The sequence below is a fragment of the Echeneis naucrates genome, chromosome 7 (genome assembly GCF_900963305.1).
Source record: "Echeneis naucrates chromosome 7, fEcheNa1.1, whole genome shotgun sequence".
Lineage (NCBI taxonomy): Eukaryota > Metazoa > Chordata > Actinopteri > Carangiformes > Echeneidae > Echeneis > Echeneis naucrates.
Genome location: NC_042517.1, coordinates 9449524 through 9468932, shown reverse-complemented (window position 1 = coordinate 9468932; position 19409 = coordinate 9449524). Strand labels below are relative to the sequence as shown.

The following is a 19409-nucleotide window of genomic DNA, read 5'->3' as shown; positions in this document are numbered from 1 at the left end:
ATGTGGATAAATTATTGACACGTCGATTTTAATAAATTTCTATAATAAGAAAGCTCAAAGCAAAAATCCCTGAATTGTGCTGAAGGTGATGTCTTCCATTATCTGTATGCATTTAACGCTGTCCCTTGTTTGTCAGCAGAGGGAGCCAGACAGCTGCTGCCAGTGCCAGAAAGATTTCCAACAGATTTCAAAAAGCTGTTTCTACTCTCAGATTGGCAGAAGCACTGGGACTAAACACGGAGTGTGGTGTTTATACTGAGGGGTGGCCTTTGAAACAAGTCCAGTTTTCAGTGGCTGTGTCTCGGTGTAAATTGTCTGAGACGCAGCTGCCGCCCGCCTCCGGTCTGAGTCGGCGCCTACCTGTGACTGATTGACTCTCACCTGTGGTGACGTAGGCAGCGGTCTGAGGAGGAAGTGAGAGAGGGAGGGAGGGAGGGAGGGAGAGAGAGAGAGGGAGAGAGGGAGAGAGCGGGCGGAGGAGCACAGCCGGACTTCTCCACACACTGACTCCGGACCGGACGGAGGGACCGAGCCCCGGAGACCGGTTCGGTGCGGCTGTTGGTTTGGACGCTCAGCTCAAGCAGGTGAGACGACAGATAAACATCTTAGAGTGGCGGCGACTGCTTGAGCTGTTTTCAGCCATGGGAATGTGAGGCAGACATTTTTTTTCCCTTCCACCCTAATCCGTCTTTTAACTCAAACCTTTTGGAAAAACACAAGGCTGCTGATTTCCCGGGCTAAAACAGCAAGTTATATGTTTTAAACATATATGCTTTATACATTTAAAGCTACTTAAAAAAACTTTGTTATGAATGTTTAATTTAATACATTTGTTTGCGTTTGGCTGTAATAACGAGCTCCTGCGTTTCCACCTGACCCTTCACTCATTGCAAAGGGCTCCTTCCTGTGGTGCAGATTGGTTGGAGCAGGAGTGAGCTGTGAGTCATGGGTTAACTGAGTCCCCTCTTATTATTTTGAGACTGACACACTGTGTGTGTGTGTGTGTGTGTGTGTGTGTGTGTGTGTGTGTGTGTCTGTGAAGAAGTGGATCACGGGTTACGGTCCCTTCTTGAATGGGAGGAGATATAGAAGGCTCACTGTAGGTCACCAGTGGTATTTCAGGGCCATCTGTATAACCCCTGCTGTGAAATGTTTGTTTACAATTGTTCTCTGCTTCTAGTTTGAACTCAGGCTCCTCCGATGTTGAGGATTTAAAGTGCTCACCAGACTGTGGTCGCAGCAGGGAGACACCATGTCCAGCAGCCAGTCAGACAGCTGCACAGGCGACAGTGCCTCCCCAATGGCAGAGAGCCTCTACTTAACAGAATTACATATATCTGAGCCAGGTGATGAATGCTGCCAGTCCCAAAGCTCCTCCACACCTCACTGTGAAACATCCAAGCCTCAGGATGTTCAAGTAGACGCAGTTGTGGTCCCTCAGCAGGTGGTTTTGAGCACCCAGAGTCCTGCATCATTGAAGGTCGGCACCCACCAACTCATCCCCAAGAGTTTAGCCACAGCTAGTCGACCTAAACATCGCCACCACACAACCGTGGTGACGTTTCCAGTAGGACTAGAGCACTTCAACGGTGGGACCCGGAGCCGACACTCAACCCAGGGGCCAGATGTGTCCTGGGAGGACTACGACAGTGATGGAGATGGTTTTGCTTTGAGGAGGAACCGCAGGAACAGGTCATACAGAGCAGCTGTGACAAGCCTGGATATTGAAGCTATGTCGGCAGGAAAAGAGACAATGGCCAGGCTGAAACCTGTTAGAGAGGGCAGAGCAGCCAGTCCTAGTCCAGCTCGCAGCCCCGGACGCAAGGTGAATATTTTGAGGTGCTGGGGTGCACTCTGTCCATTTCCTATTAACTCATAGTAAATCAAACTGAGCTTGACAGGAAGCTGACTAATTACTAAAAAGTAATGATTTTTATCCAATTATATGTTGGATATTGGTGTGTAAAGTTAGAATGAAAGGCTATGGCCAGCAGTGATTTTCCTGCAACAAAGTAATCTACATTTTAATTGAATGACTTAAATTAGAAATCCATGCATCTGTTTATTGACCTTTAAACTAAAGTAAATAAATGTTTTGCTTACAGTTTTTATTCTTCTATCAGTCTGATAAATTATAGCTGACAGTCAGTAGTCAGTAGAGTCAGCAGTGTTGCCATTAACCTCAGTCTCCTTCCAGACCATGCTTTAGTAAGACTTTAATTTAACATTTAAGAATTCAAAGAACGAAGAAAAGAGAGAATGAGATGCTGGAATAAAAGGAGGTTAGAAATATTAAGAATTACTGATGCAATATTCCACAGTGACAGATTCACATTGCAATGCTGTCCCCCCTCTAGCGAACCCTGGGGAGAAAGAGGAACCAGAAACACCGGGGATCCTTTAAAGACGGTTTGTTCACTAATGTGTCACTGTCCACTCCTCTAAATTTGGCTACATGACTACATATAGCTGGGAAATAAGTGTAATGTTTGTTGGGGTTTTTTTTTCCCCAATTTAAAAGTATTTATAAGTTGTGCAACTTCTCAGCAATGACAATGATCGACTGGCTAGCAAGATTTGATGTGTTGGTGGCATGATCTACATGTTGCAGGTCAAAAAAGTCCCTTAGGCAACATGGCAGGACATTTTTTACACTTCCAGGATAAGAAAAACAGTGACTTTGTTTCACTAATTTTAACACAGAGTGAATTAAACCTTTATTTGCTAACTACATTAATACATAAGCATTCTGTTAAGGAAAATGTCTCCATTTAAACCAAATTTCCAAATGATTTGTTCTGAACGGATGTATTCTCACCTCCTGTTGTTTAAATCTCACAGTACACTGTTATTATCAAGTGACAGATTCCATCTCTGCTTTAGCATTTCATTTCCAACGCTTTGCAGAACACCTTAGCTTTTTACTTATATCTGAATAACAGCAGAATTCTGCAAAGGCTCATTTTTATCCTTCCAACTGCACATTTTAGAAATGGTAGCATGTTATTCTGCTTCTGTGGTCAGGAACAATATACTCTCTGTGATGTGAAAAGTCTTTCGAATCCCTCTTGCAAAGCCACCGCACACACTGAGTCTCTGAGGTTTGTTGATGTTGATGTGATCCTCAGCTACACCACGCCTCTACCAGGAGATCCGTGAGCGTGGGCTGCACTCCACAAACCAGGATGAGCTGCTGGATGACTTTGTGGTAGTGGAGCCTCCTGTGGAGGACCAAGGAATAGTGGTGAAGAGCTACCGACCAGCCCAGCTCACCTGGAGCCAGCTACCACAGGTAAGCCTGCAAAGTGTGCACATATCTGTAAGATATGAGAGCACTGACCATCAGGTCGTGGGCTATTCAATAAGTTATTGTTCTTTCTTGCTGTTTAACTTTCCCTTTGTTTTGTGTGGGTCAATATGAAAGCTTACAGGCATACTGTAATCAATAAATGTTTGAATTTCTAAAATAATTTTCAAAATGGTGTTTTCTTTTTGTATGTTTTTCAAAGGTGAAGGACACAGGAATCCTAACAATGATTTCACCTCAAGAAAGAAAGAGACAAGAGGTATGTCTCTGTGAGCGTGTCTGTGTGTGACTGTGCCCACGTTGAACGCACTTCCCAGTATGCCAACAGAATTGTGCTTAAAAAATGTCATTTACTTTTGGTAATGTCAGAAAGCAGGATGAGTCACATATTTTTCATCAGCATCCACCATACGCACACTCATATTCATGCCAGACACAATTACCAATTGCACAAAGGATCGAAGACCTGCTACAAGACTGCTAGAATTCAATGCATCCATATTTTGCATGTGCAGTAGGGTACATTATAATGCTCATAACATAAAAAAATATATATCACTTGCGGGGCGTGGGGGGCTGAAGAGAAAAACACCAAGAGTAAAATTTCTAGATTTCCTTAATTTAAGCCCAGGATCATCTGAATTACATGAGTGTGTGGTGTTCCATTTGAAAATATAAAGCCATTTGTATCTATTTGTAACTTTTTTTTCCAGGCAAACATTGTCTGAAAACAAGTTTAAACTAATTCTCATATGCTCTGTTAAAAGGCTCTCTGGTAAATATAAATTTTCAGCAAAAAAAATTAAAAATAAATAGAAGATAAAATAAGTTGGAATGATTTTGATGTAACAAATAAGCAGATTTCATTACAAAATGTCTTCTGGGAAGCAATTTAACAATTTAACATTAGATTGATACGACCTAAACAGTATTAGACTCACTAAGGGTGAATTTTCCTTTTGTTAATGTCTTTACAAGCAGACGTTGTGTCAATAGCAAAGGTCCACCCTGTGTGCACTGCAGTCCATGAATAAGGCCACACCCTGATAGTGTAACCACATTCAGGCCGTCTCCTGAGCCGGTGCTTGTCTGTGATGCCTCTGATTTGTAGATCTCCATGTCAGCCTTATTTCTACCCTTTGAGATATTTAAGTATTTGAATTGACCTCCTAAAACCTTGTATACTAATATGATGAGATTATGTTTTGGGTTTTGTTTGCCATTATACACATTCATGGACACTTGTTTCATCCTATGGTTGTCAAAGTACAATGCAACAACAAATTCCCATCAACATACATACTAAATAAAGGCTCAGGTCTCAGGAGGTTAAGTTGGAATAGTCTTGTAGCTCAAAAAGAGGACAACTCCACTCTGACTGCTCTTAAGGAAAATCCAGACCTTTTATTAGCCTGAAACATTCAGGCTGAGATTTTCAGGAAGTAGGTTTCTTAAGTTAGTTCAGCTGCCCTTTGGTCCTTTCTGAGTAACTTATGCCCAGCAGTTGCGTGGTGCCCTCAATATCTAATAGCTCACCTATCATCCTGACCAAGTAGCAGATATAAACTAATGCATCTGTATCAAGCATTTATTGTATGTACTTATAAAGAGTTATGCCAATGTGTTATCCCGATGTGGACTTTTTTTGTTGTCGGGTTTATTTTTGTCTTTCACAAATATTCAACATGCAGGGAGGGGAGAAGAGCGGAGATGCACATTTCTACACCCTTTTTCCCTTTTCAGGAAGGTTGAAGATGAAATTAAAGTACTTAAAAATGAACGGTCCACCACGTGCCTGCTCATTTGGATTTGTGTGGTCATTTGACAGGCCATTTTTGAGATCATCACCTCAGAGCATTCGTACCTGCACAGCCTCGGCATTCTGGTACATCACTTCAAGAACAGTGAGGAACTGAAGAAAACGATGACGACCACAGAGCACCACCACCTCTTCTCCAACATCTCTGTCATTCAGCAAGTCAGCCAACGGTGGGCCCAGCACTCTGATCTTACTTTACTTGGGGTTGTGTGTGTGTGTGTGTGTGTGTGTGTGTGTGAGAGGGTGAGAGGGTGAGAGGGTGAGAGGGTGATGGCTAAACTGGTTGTGGGGTTGTTTACCACCTCTCAGGAAAGGATGGGATGATGCTATCAGTGGCTGTTTATCAACCTACACTATCTACTCTACAGGTTTTAAATGGTGTTGCACATGGTGCTTGAGTGTTTGGTGTTACATGTTGTTACGCCATTTTCCCATCTATGTGTGGTTTCAAGCATAAAATGAGTTGATTGAAGTTTCAGGTAGAGCATTTGCCCTTAGCATATCTGCAGTGTCCTGTAAACTCCATCAACATGTTAAAACATGCAGGCATAACTGGTTCTGCTGCCTGGCTGCTCTGAGTGGTATTCCTGTCTTCAAGATGATAATGTGCCTGAGAGCAGGCTGTGTTGCTCTCCACACTCCTGGTTGCTTTATTTTGACTGAAGATTGACTCAGTTCTATCAGTGAGAGAAGAAGTGTCAGTCTTTTGCCTTAATGTTGGGTAACGCAGAATCTATGTAGCCTGAAGGCAGAAGTTTTCTCAGATGCTGCTGTGTGACATTTCTGTTTTACAATATCTGTATTTTTGTGTGTGTCCCACAGTTGCTTCTTGGGTTGGGCTCTTTGGGTGTCATTTTTCTTTTTGTTGTTGACATGACACTTTGCAAGGGTGGGGCTAAAAGTTGCCGAAGTCAGTCAAGTCCAAAGGGGCAACCTGCAGCAGTAATTGTTATCAGTAAAAATGGAAATGTATTTGAACTACTTTTTGCTCTCAGGATTATTTTGACATTCACTTTTTCAGTATCCACTGAGTTAAAAAAAATAAAAAAGTGGAGAGAAACTACTATGAATATAAATACGCTCTAATACTATATCCCTATATACAACCAGGTTGAAAACCTCTTTTCGACTTTGTCTTCTGTAGGGATAACTTTTTAGTTTTATGATAAATTCATCTGTACATTGATGGTACAAGTGTGTTGATATCCTGTTATCACCCTCAGTTCAGTCTCAACAGACTCCTCACCCAATTAGTCTGTGGGAGGAAAAGCGTACTCCTAACTTATCTATTAAACTCCTCCTCTGTGTGTATGCTCAGGTTTTTTGAGGACCTCGAGCGGCGTCACTATGACAACCCAGTGATTCGTGACATTAGCGATATTGTTCAGAACCATGCTGTTCACCACTTTGAGCCCTACATTGTCTACTGCTCCAATGAGACCTTCCAACAGAGGACCCTGCAGAAGCTGCTGTAAGTAGCACAATAAATGGCAACATGTTATTCACAAATGGCAAGGTTAGCTAAACTTTTTCTTTGTGTCTCAAAGGACGAGTAACACTGCGTTCAAAGAGACCCTGAAACAAATTGAAGGGACCAGTGAATGTGGCGGCCTCCCCATGATCTCTTTCCTCATCCTTCCTATGCAGCGAGTAACCAGACTGCCGCTGCTGCTTGATGTTAGTTTGACCTTTACTTTCCCTTTGCACACACTGGGAGAATAAGGGAGTTTTAACGGTATACTGAAGCACATACAAACAATATCACTGCATTGCAACTTCAGTTAGCTTTTGTATAGCTGTTTTCTGAAGATATGGCTCCTAAACAATTAAGATAATTTATAACTGTCAGTACATAAGCGTGATTGTTATCACAGCAGTCTAGCTGCGATTTGTTGTATTGTGTCGTTCAGCTGTAAAGACATTACATTTTGCCAATAATTTAAGCTGGAAATGTAGCATATCATAGAGCGACATCTCTAAGGCTTAACGTGTATACACATAATGGTAGGTGAATGTACAGTACTAAGGTTATTGATGTCGAGTGATGCTGAGCCATGATTTGTTCACAGACGTATGTATGTTTTCATGTCTTTACTTTCTTCTCAGACAATCTGCCAAAAAACTCCTGACAAAACAGCTGAGTACTTTGCTGCTGTTTGGGCTCTGAACGCCATTAGTAAGGTAGTGATGCAGTTTTGTGCTCAGATCTTTAGCTCCAGAGCATGTTTGAAAATGTGTTATTCCAAATATCTAGAATATTATAGTTGTTGTGACGAATATCTCAACAGTTGGTCAGTAGCTGCAATGATGGAGCAAGACGGATGGAGAGGACAGAGCAAATGTACACCATCCAGAAACAGATGGATTTTGGTAAAATCAAGGTAAGAGCCGACCGCATGTTTCTGCACTGACATGTCATAACCCTTGAGCAGAATAATAAGAAAACATTTGGGTCCAGTCTGCTAATCCAAAGTGTTGTGTCTTCACAGCCATTTCCTCTGGTGTCGTCATCGCGGTGGCTGAAAAAGCGTGGCGAGCTCTCCGTTTCCACTGAGGAGCTCAGCATCTGGAAGGCTTTCAGCAACAGGAGCTACTACCTGTTTCTCTTCAATGATGTGCTGATCATTACCAAGAAGAAGAGGTCAGGGAGGCAATAATTGACAGAGTATTATCTCTTTAATTCATTCCCATTTCAAATACATAAAGGTCAGTAAATACCTTCCAGGATGTCAAAATGTTCACATTCTTTGAGATAAAATCTAGTGGGATAACTTCAGATGAATTCATCCTGCTGTAGTATCCTGCTCAAGGGTTCTCTGGTGCTGGGAGTAATCAAACCCAAGCAGGAAGCTTATATAATCAGTCTTTGGAGATGACTTATTGTGAATTTCAAACATTGAGGCATGGCTCTTTAGAATAAAAAGAATCCACTAAACTCGGTACGAGAGAAGCCAAAGCTCAAAATCACACCCATAAAGCATTTTATCATTCATGGTCACTGCTGTGGACAGTAAGTGGGTCCAGCTGGCTGGGAACATGAGAGTAAGAGAGAAGCCAGGAGAGGAAGGGACAGACGAAGGAGCCTGCGTGGATATGGTGCGTGCATACTTGAAATTCTTCAAGCTTGCATTCAGCATGTTAACTTAACTGACTACAGCCGTCTGTTCTGAGTTAGGGAGACAACAAACAATGTCAGCTCAGAGGGAGGAGTGAGGCACAACACTGGAGTCATTTTGGAGGATGTCAAGAGTGACTTAGTCCACTGGAGCTAATGTGTAGAAAATGCAAATGATGGATAGTCCAGAAACGTACTTAATTTTGCTTCCTGTTCAGTTTGGTTTTTGTACGCTTGGAGCTGGGTTTTAGTGTGTGACCATTGCCATTTACAGCCATTTCACATTATAACTGCAAATGCATATATCTGGTTTTACAAAAAGTGATCTAAAAAGTGTCTGTGTACCCAGTGAGGAGAGCTTTGTGGTGATGGACTACGCCACTCTGGAAAATGTGAAGGTGCAGACTGAGGAGGAGTCTGAGACACGGACGACTTCGCCTGCCAAGAGCAGCTCCAGCCACTATCTTTCCTTCAAACTGCTGATGAGCAAAAACAGTGAGGGGAAGTCAGAGCACATCATCCTCGTGGCCGAGTCCAGGTAGTGCTGCACTCCTCCTCCATCAGATGTGAATTATGCCTGAATACCTCAGTTTGAATAATTTCCACTTTAAAACATAATTATTACAGTAGGATATACTCTCATCAGGAAGAATCAACTCTCCTGACTTGTGTTTCTTCACACATAAATTGAAAAAAAAAAAAATCTGCTTTGCTATCTCTGAATGTATATAGTTGAAGTCGCCTGTAGGACTGTTGGCCCTGAGTTGACAGATTCAGCAGTCAGAATATCTGGCATGGCCTGAAACCCAGATCTAATATTTTGTGTCTGGCTCCCTCTACTGACAGAAGTCTGAACACCAACCTTAATTGTTCAAAGGTCCCCTGCATTTGGGTCATTGATAAGGTTATCACATAAACAGTTCACTATAGCGGGCATTTAGTTGTATTTAACAATTCTTTTTTTCCTCTTCCTGTTGCCAAGGATGGACCGAGCACGTTGGATAGTTGCTCTTACAGAGCACTGTCAGGGGGGTTCCTTCACCTGTACAGATGGTGAGTCCCGTTTATGAACCAAGGCTATCGTTCTATATTTCCAGTTTGTCAAATCTGTTAACTCTTTGAACATTTTTATATCAAAAGAGCCTGAAACTATTTAAAATGTAATCTTACTAAACTTCCACTTTCAACCCCTTTCTAACACTGTGTGAATCCTGATCGAGCCAAAAAGTCCAAGGAGCTCTTTGAAGACCTCTGTAAAATTGTGGAAAGGCAGAATTTCAGGGATTGGTTACAAGAACACTTAAAATAGGCTTTAAGAAATTCCACGGGTCACAGTGGCCTGAATAATTATGCTTTTGAAAAATATTTGGACTACCAAGACTCAGGAGCTGTTTGAGATGACTGTCTGGCCAAACTAACAGAAGAGAGGGACTTTCAACAGGGAGGTTACCTAAAAGTCAGTCTGAGGTAGATTCAGGAGTTCTCCACCAATCAAATCTTTGTTTAAATAAAAGGCAGGCGACTTTATCAAATGGCACTCTGAGGACATGAGGAAAGAGATTGTTGGGCCTGATAGCATACATAACATTTTCTAGGCAGAACAAAGACCGTGACAAACACCAGGCCTTGCTTTTCACCTTGCCAACACCATACCTGTGAGGGACAGGGACACTGGTCAGGACTGAAATAGGGATGACTATACAGACTCTTGAGGAAGAGCTGTTTCAGAGTGCACATGAGCTGGTTCCCCCCTCAGCTAAACAATGACTTGAAGCTCACTATCAGAACAATACTGGAGTGGCTCCGGGACAAGTCTCTCACTGTTCGAGTGTCCAGACTTAGCACTATCTATCCAGTCTGACAGAGCTCGAGTCCTGCTGAGAGGACTGTGAGGCAGTCAGTTCCACAGACTGGACTTTAGCACTCAATGTTCTGTTGGCAAATTAAGATGAAAATTTTAAGTATTTCAGATATTAAACAATCTTTTTCCCTTCTTCATACCAATGAACAACATTGTCATGTTCTGTTAGTGGCAAACATCACACAGGTAACAGTCACACATTGGGAGTCTTTGTAATGTGTATTGTTAAGAGTACGTCATATCTGAGACTGAAGATCAGGGTGTGACTTCCCAGAGAGTGATTTGAGAGGCCGTAGATATTCGGTGTAGTGCAGGATGTAGAACTCACTAAGAATAAGCACTGGCACCAGGAACATGCAGGTACATGTAAATTGTACCTGACATTTGGCTTTATTCACATAAAACTATCTGATTGTGTGTCAGGCCTGCCACAGTGCGAGGCCACGAAGGCCTACATGCCAAAGGAGCGAGATGAGCTGGGGCTGCAACAGGCTGAGCTCGTCATTCTCTTAAGGAAAGAGGAAGGTGAGCCTGTGGTAACATTTCTGATTAATACCAAACATGAGTGAGTTCTCATGTGAACTGTGTTCTTCCTAGCCTGGTGCTACGGGGAGAGAATGCGAGACGGAGAGAGGGGCTGGTTTCCTGCTGGCTGTGCCACAGAGATCACTAACCCCACAGCCATGGTGAACAACGTGCAGCGAATGAAGCGCTTGCGCAAAGAGACTAATGTCTAAAAGTCTCAATGGTAATGTTATTGTGCAAGGATGTACAGGAAGTGGACAAAACAACAGGCACACCTTCCAGTAGATTTGTGAAGCTCATTGTGTTCAGTTTAGATTACTGTAACAGTAGCCCAGAAGTCAATTACCAATAGGCCAAATAACATGTTCATAGATAGGCAACGCATTAAAAATAGCCATAATGGACATGGCAGCCAAAGTTATGCACCGGTAGTATAAGATGTATACAAGTGGACCATGAAGTTCTTGGTTTAATTCCCGTCAGTGAACACATTTCATGACCATCCAGCACATTAGGTTGAATTAGATCTTGATTCCGCTATCCAGGCATTTTGTACACGAACCATTAAAGCAGACATTTGCAGGAGCAGGATTTATGCTTCAGCAACCGACCTTTTACTCAACTTGCACAGCACTATCCTATTTCCCTGTTGGTGTGAATGTAAATTTTACACTGACTGGCTGCAGTAAATAATGAACCTCAAATGAAATATTTCAAGTCTAGGAGCTAGAATAATTGTCTAGATATTGTATATATGGCATTCCTACACTGCTTTCAGGATTTTGTCTCCTGAACCCAAGATGAGGAACCTGATCAACATAGTGCTACATACTGGTTACATTTGATCACATTGTCTGAGTATCATTTAGAGATGCTGTATAGGATTTCTTTGTTACCAGATTTTGGTAAAGATTGGCCTTTTTTAAAATACATGATATAGCCTACTATAATTGAATGTCATTTAATATTTACTGCACTATACAATGTGTGTCAAGATGTACAAGATGAAAATACATTCCAACAGCTTACATTGTAATTGACAGAAAACAGTATGGTTTTGTGCCATTGTGTAGAACCTGTTTACTTGAAAAATAAAATAAAGCCACTAGAGACACCTTCTCTGTATTTTTCATTTTTATTTCAGCTTGCCTTTTGTTAAAATGTTTGAATACATAAAAAGTTATTTAAAAATGTCAAACTGACCAGATATCAAATTCCATTTTCTCTTTAAAAACCATTTGGTGTAAAAACTTAGGACAGGTTTAGAAAAACATTTGCTGTTTCCCCAAAACATTTTGTAGCTGTCACATAAAAATAATGAAAAAAAAAAAAAAAAAAAACAAGTCTGCATAGATTCTGCAGGCAATCGGTGGTAATCTGGTCAAATGCATGGTGCAAGCTTGTGAAGTTGGTTAAGGTAAATCTTTATTGCTAAGATCTTGTTTGATGTTTCTTCTTGTTCACAAAAAAACTGCAAAAGAAAAAATGATTTGCAAATTAGTCCCATTTATAGTCTCTGTACACAATCTACATCTCACATTTTCAATCATTGGGTTTATTGGCATATATTGCCACATAATGGATTGCCTGAAAATACGTCCTCAGACAGCAGAAAAAGACTGCAAAGCCAAAAGCTTGTGCTCATATGTTAGACAATAGTGAGTGGGCTCTACGGTGCCAGACAGTTTGCTTTATCAAATCCATCGCATTACCTCATGCTTTAGGTCATCAATTACAGAGAACCCCCCCCCCCCAAAAAAAAATAAGTTACGCAGGCTCACTTGGGGCAAGATATATCTGTATCTAACTGCTGAAGTTTAGCTGTTTTTGTTCTCTTTTCCCTAAAAGATATCTGGATACACATGTGCAGACGTGAAGGTGCACCGAGATCTGCCATAGACTCACCCGGACGATGGTAAAAGATGGTAGGTGCCGGTGGGCAGTTTGCTTCCTACTCAGCCCCGCCCTGCTGGGCCTCGGGAGCGGACGTTTTCTCTGCAGATGGGTCACCTCCTGTCTTGGCCTCCTTGTTTTCCTGGCCGGGCTTGCCGCCACTCTGTTGGCGTCTGCGACGGTAGTTGAAGTTGCGGCGGTAGCGCCGCTGGCGGGGCTGTTGGTTTTGACCACCTTCGCCACCCTGGTTCTCTTTGTCCTCTTCGCCGTCCCGCACCGGTCTGGGACGGGGTGGACCCCTGAATAAGAGCAAAACAAGAGACTTTAACCAAAGATAAAGTTCAGTGACATGGAGATTGCATGCAAAGAACATGCCACTGAGACACAAGGCACAATGCTTTTAGTCTTTAGATAAATGCTACTGAAAAAGTTTGTTTTGGGATGCACAGCTGCAGTTTGAGGTTAGGCTGCAATGAAAGGAGAACTTCTTGGGGCCAAAACAAGTGGCATCATTTTTTTTTTTTTTTTTTAATTAAAAAGGTTATTTTCGGTTATTTCCATTTTGTGGATATGAGACCAGGATCTGGAGTGTCCAATGTTTTATTCTCCCATTATTGCAGCCCTGCATCAATGAAGCCAACATGCAAACCTTGGTCTGAACCTTGGTCGGAAGCCTCTGTAGTAGTTCTGCCTCACTGGTTTGTTGCCCTGGTCTGGTCCTCCTTGGCTCTCATCACCCTCACCTCCCTGAAAGCAAACAGATCAAACAGCAACTGATACACAGCCTTTTCCAGAGTTAGTACATAGGCAAAAAAAACCCCAACAACTTCGGAACACTAATGTAGTGTAGATAAAATATTTGCAACTGCACTTGCCAGGTTGCCATTTAATTTTGAGAATGATATAAGCGCAACATTAGGCACCTCTGACATGGCTGAGGGGCCTATTTGAAACAGTTTGCAAGGAATTGGCAAGACCCCCGATACACCAAGATTAAATTGTTCACAACCACGTGAGTGTCACAGAGGAGAGTGTTCAAAATTGTGCATGACAACGTGTGTCCTGACCTTTTTTTTTTTTTTTTTTTTTTTTTTTTTTAAACACGGGACAGCTGGGTGCCTGTTTCAGGATAGTAGCCCTGTGACAGCGTACCTCAGTCATCTCTCCGCGTGGTGCGTTGGTGTACGGGGGCCGGCGGCCGTAGCGTCTACGTACAAAGTATGGGGGGTAGCGCCGTCTGCCAGGATAAGTGGGTCTGCGCGGCTGTTGCTGCTGGTCTCCTTCAGGGACGTTCTCTCCCCCTTCTCTGCTGCTTTTGTCACGACCTCCGCTGCCAGGCTCACCCTCTCCGTCACTCTGGTAGTTCTCTGGATAGTCTCCACCACGGGGTGGGCCCCTCCGTCGGGGGTAGCGCCTGTAACGGTTCCTGTCAGCAGCGTACTTACTCCCCTGGACTGCAACACCTCCTGGGCCAGTGACATTTGCCGCCTCAGCTCCCTGTGCAAATGCGATTTATTTACCTTTTTTAATGTAATGCTCCACATTCATGACTTGAGCCACAACTACTAGGATTTTTTTTTAGGAAGCTGGACATTTTTACATTTTCCCCCCAATCCAGTCACAAAACTAAATGACAGTGCACACATGTTACCTTCTCTCCCTCCACTACATCAAACTCCACAGTTTCTCCATCTCCAACACTGCGAAGGTATTTTCTCGGGTTGTTCTTTTTGATGGCTGTCTGAAAACACCAACAGTTCAGATGTAACACTTTATATTCATGCTTGGGTTAAAAAAAAAAAAAGAGAGAAAAGAAAAATAAAGAAGATTAAAGGTAAGAAAGCCTTCAACTTACCTGGTGTACAAAAACGTCCTCTTTCGTATCATTCCTAAAGGAAAGAAGAAAAACACTATCACATCCATTTGGCAGCTTCCTGTTGAGCCACAGAATTCAACACACTGCAACCAAACCAGAACTTAAGGATTAATGTACTGCATAATAGTATGGAGACCAGCAGACAAATCGTCTGGTCAGCTTTGTAAGCAAATCAAAGACATAATAGGATTGGGAATGGTCCCTGACACACACACACACACACAGATAATATCAGAGCCTTAAAGAAACTGGGATGGGGGTGGGGTACACATACCTATTGATGAAACCATAGCCATTCCTGACGTTGAACCATTTGACTGTACCCAAGACTTTTGTTGCTGTAAAGAGATACAATGAAACCAAATTAATAAACAGGTTTAAGATCAAGACGTCTTCTTTTCCATGTTGAGCTGCAAAGATATTGTAAAGTAAAAGAATCACACAACAACAGATGATAGGAAACTAACCACGGCTACAGATAATGTGAAAGTTATATTTAACTCGCAACTGTCAACCTTTTTATAGATACTGGTGCTTCGGGGTGCCCTGTGCCAGCTGCACTTGGTGTGAGGCATGACCAAAGAGAACAGACAGTACCGATCACACCGCCTCTTACGCGAAAATAAAAATGTCACTCTCCGCATCAAGCTGCATCTATCTTAAGACCATGCCGTGCTGCAGCACGCCGGTGGCGGCGAAAGGAGTACCGTAGTAGTCCGTGGTCTCGTTTCAAAGTCCAACTAGAACAGACCCACTGCCCCATTTTAAGCCATCCTGCTCAGTTACTGAGCATTCACACGTGGTAGTCGCGCCCGGATACGTTAGGCAGGCAGGGAGCCCAGCTGTCTTGTTAGCTTAGCCGTACAGCTAACTCGGGCTCAACCATGTGGTTGGATTTGGGCCAACAGGCGGAAATGACCGTAACAAATCAGTCAGCGCTTATTGGAAAACAACTGGCTTTGTAGAAATTAAAAGAAACGCGTCGTCATTACAATTATGTGGAGGAAACGTACAACTTAATGGCAAAAATTCGTTGAATCGTACGGCGGACATTTTGGGTGGCCCCTTCAGCCATGTAAATAGCTAAAGTTAGCCGGGTAGGCTAACACGGCTTCTTTCCCACCGAGCTCCCGTTGTTCGGGATCTAGGCCCCAACGGCAGCGCTTCGATTTCAGGCGAAATTCGACAACCGTTGACAGTTGTATTCGGCCATGATTAGAAACCGGGCCGTTGTGGTCGTTCGCCGCCACGCTGACCAAATATTCCCGGGAGAGCTACTTTTAGATTTTAGAAACAATTACCATCGTGGAAACGGGCTCTTTGGTGTGAACAAAGGGACGACCAGCGGCTAGCGTTAGCTTGCTGCTCGACGACATCGGCCGTAGCCGGTTAAGTGATCAGTGTGAAATAGCCTGGTGTTCCTCCATGATGTGTGATTTACATGATATCTACAGTTTACCATCCAACGCCTCGAACTGGGCCGCTGTTGCCCTGACAACCACTTCCTTCGGACAAGTGACACCAACGGCCAACGGACTCGCTCCTGAGAACTTCAGCGGTCGGCGTGTAACGACCAACCGGCAACATGGGAGTCTATGGCGGACAGTGGACATTAAGAGGCCGATGAACAGATTACTAGATTATAATTCAAATTTAGGGATTATTTATTTTTACCATTCGTTTGCACTCCCACAAAACTAATTCTACAGCCAAGAGAGACGGGTAGAAATTACCGCCCAATATTAAATTACCAAGAGGTGGTAAAAAGGTTAGCCTTGTTGGAAACACCGTCCATCTTCCGACTGACGTTTTCAGAGCAGTTTCGCTCGTTGGGAGTAGAAGAAATCAATTTTTTTGCCTGCTGTGGGTAAAACTTAAAATTGCCAGTGTACCCTTGAGAGCCGACACTAATTCAGAAACCCCAGGAATGATCAAAAAACCCGGAGGAAGGCGAGATGTCCCTTTGGCAGGATAAACGTTTATTTTGCCAATTTTAATTTCTTTATGCGAGTTGACGGCAGATGAATGCAAATGTCCAACGGTTAACGGAGCCATCGATCGATTCGTTAACGTTAGCCAACGGCTGCTTGTCCGCATCGCCAGCACTGGGTCCCCAACCTGGTTAGCCAGCTAGCTAATTTCCCGGAGTCTTACCGATGACCTTCTTATCCCCCGCGGAAGCTGCGGCTGCCGGGCTGGATGGGCTCTCCGCGTCGGCAGCAGGCTGCGGCGGTTGTTGTTGTGTCTCGGCCTCGCTGCTCATGGTTACTACTGGTTGGCTTCTGCCGGCGGCGGCTCTCTGCTATGTTTCCCGGTGCTAGATGGTAACCTGGGCCGGCGGTGGTGGGGGCTACTGCCTTCGGGCTCTCTGCTTTCCTCTTCCGCTCCCGTTGCCGATCGAACTGGGGAGACTGAGAAACTGTGCGGGGGAATGTTCTTGCTCGACGGCCCGCCCAACTGAGCTTCCTATTGGCTGGAATCCTCAACGGAAACCAAATTGGATCCCCATTGGCTAAGATAACTGTCAATTACGCGTTTAGTCAAGTTGATTGGCCAAGAGGAGCGTACCTGTCCATTTCCCTGCCCCCTAGTGATGTCAAAGCCAGACGGCTCGGGCAGATAGCCGTCACACTTCTGGAACAGACCGCCCGCATGCTTTCATTTCATACTTTCAGTATTTATTCAGTCATTGAGAAGAAACAAGTTTTTTTTTTTTTTCTCACAGCCTTATAATATCAGTTAGATTGCATGCTTAAAGTTAAATGGGAAGGTTGATCGCCTCGGTGCCATTACAGACGATAAAATACTGAATCTATATTGCACCATGTGCGTTGCGGAAAATGTATGGAGGGATTACTGACCTATTTCAAGCGAAGGATCAGCAAGGCCTTAATATTTTATTTAACGGATCATTTTTAATCACACTGTGTCAGTTACAGTGGTTGTGAATCTCAAACATAGGCCTATATGATACCATTGCAAGATTTAAGAAGAGGGCTCCTTGGTGCACAGAAAGCTTTCAGCAGCTCATACACAGCACACGATAGATACAGCAGCAACACAGAATGACCCAATTCACCACCACTGTAAATTTCTCCGTGCTCCTTTTTGGACCCCAAATTGACTGTTTTAGACAAATGCTATCTTCGGACAGGGTACTCATGAGCAATGAATACATTGTTCTTTCATAGTTTTAAGTCTGTGCGGGTTTCCTCCCGCCGTCCAAAGACGTCATGTTTGGGTTAATTGGTGACTCTGAATAGTCAGTAGGTGTGAGTGGTTGTTGGTCTCTGTCTGTCGCTGTGTGTTGGCCCTGTGACGACCTGTCCAGGATGACCCCGCCCTGAGCCAGTGTGGGCTGGGATTGGCTCCAGCGACCCGGAAGCGGATAAGCGGTAGAGATGAATGAATGAATGAATGAATGAATGAATGAATGAGTGAACGAACTGGCACAGGTTGAGCGGTTAGGGCGCATGCCACGTTATCGCAGCGTCCTGGATATCAGTCCGGCCCGGGACCAATGCTGCATGTCATCCCTCTCTCTCACTATTTCCTGTCGGCCTCTCTTCCGATCACTGCCGTCTGAATAAAGGTATGAACGCCCACAAAATAACACTTTAAACTGGAAGAAAAAAAAAAAAAAAATTTGTTCAGTCCTGTTTCTTACTTGGTTATCATTCTTACATATTATTGCATACGACAGCTCAAATAGCGAATCCTGATACAATTCAATCAAATTGTCCAGCGCAATAAACTGCTATCATGCGGAGTGAAGAGAAAGTCCGCTTCCAGTGGCCCAGAGCAGACAGACCCAGACTGAGTGTGAGACAACCCCACCGCAGCCCCCACCCATTGTCATGTTAATGCTCCACTGGCACAGTTTATGAGCACTGGCTGATGTGTGAAGAACTCCGTGTTAATGGCCAAGCCCCATTCTTCCACACAAAAATGGGTTTTAGCATTGACCCCAGAAAGCCTTCCTATGAAGACCCCCCCATCCCAAAAAAAAAAAAGAAAAAGAAAAAGAAAAACCTTCTTCCTGCCACCATAAGAACAGTGTCTACATCTGAAAGGATTCTTTTGTGCCAGGGGAACATGGTCCAAGGCAGAGGAGGGGGTGTGGATGGATGGGGGAGGGACTCTGGGGGCTTGAATTTGTATGGATGGCTGGGACAAGAAGAGGTAACCATAAGTTCAGCAGAGGATTGCTTGGCACTGTGAGTGTGTGCCTTTAAGGACTCCCGTGCCTTTCGCTGTAGTACTTCCCTCTCTGCACCACAGCAGTGAGGCTGAGATTGAGCATTACCCACTATCAGAATCAAGGGTGAACAAGGCTGAACGTCTCTGCACAATTCATATATATTTATGTATTATATATTCAAGATAACACATCCCTGCTTATTCTGCAGATCAGAAATACATGCAGAAGAGAAAAATGCAAGAAAATCTATCAAAAACAAGGCGCAGGACATTGGGTACACAATGTTCTGAAACTTCAAAGTTGAACTCAGAGGAGTTCCAACCATCCAAACGTAGCCACTCCAATACCCTTGAAGGGAGTTTGAAAAGCAGATAAAGAAGTGGAGTAAGTACGCACAAAGACAGTGTTACCTGTCAACACAACCTGAACATATCACCAGTTTATCGCAGGATAAACATCAAGAGACAAACAACCTTTCACCCTCACACTCATGCCTACCTACGAGTCATCACTTCACAGATATGTGTGTGTCTTTGACTGTGGGAGGAAGTCGGAGCACCTGGCGAAAAAAAAAAAAAAACATGCAGGCACAGGTAGCACATGCAAACTCCACACAAAGGCCACAGGAATCAAACCCAGAACCTTCTTGCTGTGAGGAAACGGCGCGAACCATCATGCCACCATGTTCCTAGCTTCAACTAAAACATATTTTGTGGAACTGGTCAACAGCTATTAAATGCTGCTGTGAGCACAAGGTTAAAGCAAAGCATTTATACATTTGCTATTTGTTGAGAGAGCAAAAACGCCCATTT

General features: G+C 43.5%; 2 protein-coding genes across 5 annotated transcripts; one reads left to right on the top strand and one right to left on the bottom strand.

Annotated features, from left to right (window-relative positions):
• Window positions 1-448: 448 nt before the first annotated feature.
• Window positions 449-11757, top strand: arhgef16 (Rho guanine nucleotide exchange factor (GEF) 16). Its single transcript, XM_029505899.1, has 15 exons — window positions 449-584; window positions 1181-1825; window positions 2358-2409; window positions 3129-3292; window positions 3510-3566; window positions 5136-5296; window positions 6445-6597; window positions 6674-6803; window positions 7233-7307; window positions 7415-7507; window positions 7616-7767; window positions 8591-8779; window positions 9224-9294; window positions 10526-10627; window positions 10700-11757. The coding sequence occupies exons 2-15, from the start codon at window positions 1253-1255 to the stop codon at window positions 10837-10839; spliced, it is 2112 nt and encodes a 703-aa protein (XP_029361759.1). The 5' UTR covers window positions 449-584; window positions 1181-1252; the 3' UTR covers window positions 10840-11757.
• Window positions 11744-16793, bottom strand: ybx1 (Y box binding protein 1). 4 transcript variants are annotated; one of them, XM_029505900.1, is made up of 8 exons: window positions 16551-16793; window positions 14671-14734; window positions 14376-14409; window positions 14172-14261; window positions 13673-14017; window positions 13170-13267; window positions 12533-12819; window positions 11744-12098 (listed from the first exon to the last, which is right to left on the bottom strand). In XM_029505900.1, exons 1-7 carry the CDS (start codon window positions 16657-16659, stop codon window positions 12579-12581), a joined length of 981 nt encoding a protein of 326 aa, XP_029361760.1. In that variant the 5' UTR covers window positions 16660-16793; the 3' UTR covers window positions 11744-12098; window positions 12533-12578. The 4 variants fall into 4 exon arrangements, with proteins under 4 accessions (XP_029361760.1, XP_029361761.1, XP_029361762.1 ...); XM_029505901.1 differs by having other exon boundaries at window positions 13182-13267; XM_029505902.1 differs by having other exon boundaries at window positions 13736-14017.
• Window positions 16794-19409: the final 2616 nt, after the last annotated feature.